The sequence below is a fragment of the Lolium perenne genome, chromosome 7 (assembly GCF_019359855.2).
Source record: "Lolium perenne isolate Kyuss_39 chromosome 7, Kyuss_2.0, whole genome shotgun sequence".
Lineage (NCBI taxonomy): Eukaryota > Viridiplantae > Streptophyta > Magnoliopsida > Poales > Poaceae > Lolium > Lolium perenne.
Window position 1 is genome coordinate 73,952,307 of NC_067250.2, and position 5,866 is coordinate 73,958,172.

At 49.5% G+C, this 5,866-nt stretch overlaps 1 protein-coding gene across 1 annotated transcript; it reads left to right on the forward strand.

The window, feature by feature from the left end:
- Positions 1–4,339: 4,339 nt before the first annotated feature.
- LOC127317057 (uncharacterized) lies at positions 4,340–5,039 on the forward strand. Its single transcript, XM_051347583.1, has one exon. It carries the CDS (start codon positions 4,435–4,437, stop codon positions 4,780–4,782), a length of 348 nt encoding a protein of 115 aa, XP_051203543.1. The 5' UTR covers positions 4,340–4,434; the 3' UTR covers positions 4,783–5,039.
- The last annotated feature ends 827 nt before the right edge of the window (positions 5,040–5,866 follow it).

The window sequence follows — 5,866 nt, forward strand, 5'->3', positions numbered from 1 at the left end:
TTCCACCTCCCTGGGCAGATCCGGAGGCGCTCCTTGCAGTTCGCTGCTTGGAGTGGCCGATGGAGATGCACCAGCTGTAGATCTAGGATTTGTCTATATGTAGTTTGGTCCCTTGTGGCGTTTTGGAGTAGTTCCCTGGTCTTTGGCGGCCATGGCCAGGGTATCTCGAAGCTTTGTTCTGCTGCTGTGGCGCTGGGGTCACTTCCGGCGGCGCATGTGGTGGACGGAGAAGCGAGCATCTCCATTAATAAGGCATGCCAAGGCAGGTACACCGGCGAATCTCCGGATGCTTCGTCGGCGTGTTGGAGTTCTGCCTCTCCCTCTGCTCCAAGGTGGAGTCTGGGGAAGGTGGGAATCGGACCCTGCCCAAATAAATCCGGTTCTGAGGTACTCCAGCCACCTTCTACGCTTGCCTCCCCTGGCCCGTGGCAGGTGCCTAGGGTTTGATGGCGAGTTGGTTTCTCGGATGCGAAGCTGGAATACCTCTGCTGCTCTGGTTTGCCCCCTAGCTACTTCTTTCGATTCCTCCTCAAGCTCCAAGGTGGTGACAAGGGAGGGCGATGAGGCAGCTGCTGGCGATCTGGAGTGGCATCGGAGTTCAAGAGCCACATACAGGAGCATCTTTTCGGCAATCCTCCATGGGTTGCAGAAATCTTTGGCCATGAGAAGGCCTTTCAAGCTGGTGTGCATCTCCGGCGTTATTTCAACCTCCTCCGTGAGGCCCCTTGCGAGTTCGGTCGCTGAGGGCTGTGCCGGGACAAAGACAAGTGGTGATGTCCCCGTCGATGTCCATGGCAGCAGCGTGCCGAGCTCGTTGCTCCGCGATGAAGAAGGAGGACTCGATTGCTTTTTCTTATTTTTTAGCAAGGTCCTTCTTACAAATACTAGGGATCCATATGTAATTTCCTACTTTCCTGGGATCCTTTGTAATAACTTGTACCTGCATCGTCGTTATTTATGAAGGTTCTAGCCCCTCTGGGGCGCTCCGTGTTCAAAAAAAAAAACATTGATATAGAGTATATGAATATAGTTCACAGTAAGAAATGGCAAAGCAATACCACCTCGCTTTTTTGTTCGTGCATTCCCCACTAACACACGACACCTGCTCGAGACTGAGGATTATTCAGCTAGCGCTCGTGTACCGAACATGCTATTACGCACGTACGTGTCTGGTGAAGAGATACGTAGAGTAATATAGTAGTTTGTAGGTGATCACCGAATCGAATAAGCTACGGTGATTGACTGCCATGCCTCTGAAAATTCCTCCGGTCCTTCAAACTGCTACGCGAGACCCGACGATTCTTGAATTGAAATGTTGACGAAATCAAAAAACCTACTCTCGAATCTACTTTTCACCAGGCTGGTATACGTTCACGTGTTCAGCTTCAGCTTGACTAAATTGGCAAAAGAAAAGCTTGACTGAATTGAGACAGTTGGCTGGAATCGTTCGACCAACTGAATCAACCAGCTTTTGTTTTGTTAGGCGAATTGTGTCCACAATCATGTTAAACTTCCTGAGGAATGATGTGAAGTGCTATTTCCAAGTGAAAGCAGCGTAGCTTCAGCGTTTCTGTTAGTGTCGTATAAGTGGAGGGGGCAGCATCAAAGACGGTGGCGCTGGCGAGACAGTAAAGGAGGGAAAGAACAAGTTGCCATTGCGGCCGTGTACACGAATTGTTCTTTTTCTTACTCGAGGGTAAGCCGATTTGGTCTCTGAGGGTTTCGGTGTTAAACAATCTCAGAGTCTCAAATGACATCACCCCAGCTTCTTCCTGAATCCTCACAGTCTGATCCACTGGTAATGGTACCGCCTCAAACTCGTAATGGTTACACCCTACACTAAACAACTCAGGCATTCATTTTCAGATAGTCGGCTCATACACAAAATCGAAAGCGACAGAGGTTTAGCGATATGGTAAGCTTGAAAGGGCACGTAGGTTTAATCAATTCGGGGTCAACCATCCAGGAAGGGGTGAGCGAGAACTTATCGTGTGGGTTTTAATGCCGCCTTATCGTTTTGACGACTTCTTGCTCTTCACAAACCACAAGGGCCGTATATACTGTACATGCAAAACTGGAGACGACGTACGTCCGTAAACACGACCACGATAGATGAAATGTATGATTGCCTCTTTGTTTATCATGTCCAAATCCACTGACGTACGGGCGAGCCAGGTTGCCAAAGGTCAGCCGCCATCTTCAGTACGGCATATCGTAAAACATATACGGAGTATTGTGAAGCAGGCTATTAATTTTTTTTCTGAACAGGTAAGGCCCTGAAAGACCAAGCGCTGCATTAATTCAACGCGGTTACAAACAAAGATACAGTCAGGGCCTCCAAATAATACAGAATAACAAACCAGCCCTTAATATTTGCACACATGGCCCTAAAAGAAAAACTGAAAAAGCAATCGGGTCGTTGGTCACCGCCGGAGAACTGACTCCACCATCGACTGCCTTCCACGCCGCCGGGGAGCGAGCCACTTGGGGCGAGGTCGGCAAAAACTGTCGATGACGAGCCGGTAACAGGCCTCCCGGTGGAGGTTGAACTCCTGGAAAAGGGTAGCCGTTCGGCCATAGGATACACGGGTGAGGCAGTGACGCCAGCAACTGCCCCCTGCTGATGAGATTTCTAGGAAGGACGGCGTCAAAGATGTAGCAAGCACAGCTCCATAGCACCTCTTGGGAGAGACTGGCTTCTACTAGAGCGAGAGGCGGCATCGTCAGCAACTCCCTCCTCGCCTCCACGGCAGGCCAGGGAGAAGCGCGGCAGAGAGCTTCTCTACTCCGAACGCTAGAGCACAAACCAGGTCCTCCTGACCGGAGCCAGGGACGGCGCGAGTAGCTTTTCTCCCCTCGCCACCAAGGCCGTCCGGGAGATAAGCCAGAGAACGCCTCGCCACGCTGCTTTGATATTCCCCCTTGCCTCCACGGCCGGACATGAACACCTTCACCTCGTGGTGCCCTTGCAGACAGAGAAGATCCACCACAGCCAATTTATTCAAGGAGACTGCGTTGCTCCTCTTCTCGCTCTGCTCCGACCAGAGGAGCACAAGCAGAAGAGGCAGCAACCCTAACAAGCCACGGATTAGGCGGCCAAGATCCAGAGCACCGCTCCTACTACCGGGCATGCGCCCCTCAGACGAAACACAAGAAAAACTAGACCTACTATGGGGCATACACTACTGACACTGGCGCCTCGCCTCCACCACTCCCTGGCGAGCCACCGAGGATGGCTTCGGTCTGACATGGATGTGTAAGAGAGGAGCTCAAGTACTGTAGCAGGGGGAGAGTAGAGGAGGGGAAAGTAGAAGGCTATAAATAATAAGGCGTTATAGCATCTTCACTCGCGATTTTCAAAGGCGTTTGCGAACAGCGTCAGATCGGAGTGATCGGACTCAACACTAATTGCCACGTATGGGGGCGTCTTTCTTCAGCCGCCCTCAACACGGTGTCCTCAATAGATTTTTGACCTATCTTTTCGTATTTAACCATTTTCTATACATTTTTGTAAAGTATCAACATATAAATAAGTAAATTTAATTAAAAATGATTAAAATAAAAATACAATAATTCTTACAATTTAAATAAAATAAAGTTTAACTAGATAAAGACTTAGGCGACACCGTCTACTTTGAGCGCAACTAGATCACTTTGCAACTGGTGATTTTCTCACCTGGTGATTAATGGCGGCAAGAGGATCTAGTGGATCATCCATTGGTGAAGGATCTCCGTCCTCACTCTCGATGATCATGTCGTGCATGATCACATAATCATGCATCATGTGACATATCTAATCTCGAGACTAGAAAAGAGCAGGGTGCCAGACAATAGAAAATCGAGATTGAAGCATACCAAATACCCACTCAAAGTCCTTGCTACAATCCTCAAGGCAACGATGCAAAGTAAGCCTTTTTTATACCTCAGGTTTGGAGATTGTCTTCACAAATGTGAACCACCATAGATAGATGCCATCAACTAGGTACTACTCCAGGCTCGGAGATTGTCTTTGGTTTATTGGTGGTTGTTGATAGCATAGTTGCACTCTCGAGCATGGCATTCTCACGAACAACGGCGTGGCGAAGAAAGGCTACACAGTTTGCGTGTAATGGTGATCTTTTCAGCAGATCGTGTCCAAACCTTCGATGAAATTTTCAGACAATTACTTGAGCCGACTCGATACACCACCCAGAGAAAGATAAATCCCGTCGTTTGGATACTAGATCGCAGCGATTATTGGCAATTAAATATAGATAAATCTCTTTCCGACCAACTTGCTTGACTTTTGCAGCGCCACCATCGCGAGAGACCCCGCTCTATATATGCCGCCAAACCAAACAAACGGCCACCACCTCAGAGCAATCAATAAACACTCCGCTACAGCACACAGAGCACACAATAAGCCAAGAAAACAAAAGGCGAAATCGTGCTGAGATGGGTGTGAGCCTCCTGCAGGCGGTGGCGGCGCTGATGGGCACGTGCACGCGGCGGCTGCAGCGGGCGGCGAGGAAGATGGCCACCGGCAACGGCAAGGCGTCCATGGCACCGTGGAGGAAGACGTTCTCGCTGCCGGCGGCCAGGGGACGAGGCGGCCGGGAGCAGGATGACGGCGGGCTGTGGAGGAAGGAGATACTCTTGGGTGAGCGGTGCCAGCCGCTCGAGTTCTCCGGGGTCATCTACTACGACGCCGACGGCCACCGCCTCGAGCAGCCACCCAGGTCGCCCATGCGCAGCCCATACCCGACGACCATCAAGCTCGGCGCCAACGCCGGCCGCTACTAGCGTCCATGCCGACACACCCCTCCTCCTCCACCTTCATTTCTTCTCCTTCCTTGGTCAGTCTAAGCCGAGCAGAAAGATTGCAAGGCTTTGCTCTGTTTTTTGTCCGGTGAGACAGGGTGCGTCTGTTCCTAGTGCTATATTTATCTGTTCTTTTTTTTGTACTCTTTTCTATTTTCTAATGGTATTGTAATGATAGGAAGAACTATACTGCTTTTCTGCAAAACATGGTCTTGTCTATGCAATTTTCCTTGATTGCACCTGCCTGTGGGAGTTGATCAGCTAGGCAAAATTCTTCCATGGAGGGTTTTGTTTTTCTAACCACCCATATATATCCCCTTCTAAGTTTTTTTTTCATCATTTTGATTGATGTACCAGTTTTCTTTTCTTTTTGATTGTAATTGTACCTGAACCAAATCACCATGAGTCCATAACACCCTGTCACCATCCACATCTGCTATCTATCTGTTGAACGAAACGTACTGTAAAGTACTGTACCGTTTCCTTCTGTGTCAGTTTTCTGTTGGATGGCATGCCCCATACCATGAGAGCATGGCACTGCTCTTTAGACAGGACAGTATGTAACAAGGGTATGTCAACTAGATATGCTGGTGTCAAAAGCTTCAAGTGATCCATGTAGATAAATTTGCAAACCTTGTGATCGCCAGGATTTGAATGCTTGTGTTGATTATTGGTGGGTAGAGTCCTGCCCTTCACAACTGCAACCACTAATAGGTGGTTCTAAATTGTTCACTGGATTTTGCAAAGAAGAAGGAAAGAAATGAGGCGACACATTCCAAATTCCCTTCATAGGGTGACAACTTTGGACCCCAAGGGGGCAAAGGCATCGGTTCGCATGTAATCGGGGCCAGTGGCGTGGCCTCGGGGCCGGTGTGCGTTCATTGTAGACGTCGCAGGACCAAAGGCATGGGCAATGTTTCTTCTCTAGCCGTAGGCGAAGCCCTGTACGCCCTTCTTCAGGGTGCGGGCCTACCATCCCCGTGACGTTGGCCGTTGGGTCACGAAGCCCTCCTTGGCTAGAATGGGTGTTGTGATTGCTTGTTTTGTTGTTTCGGTAGCATGTGCG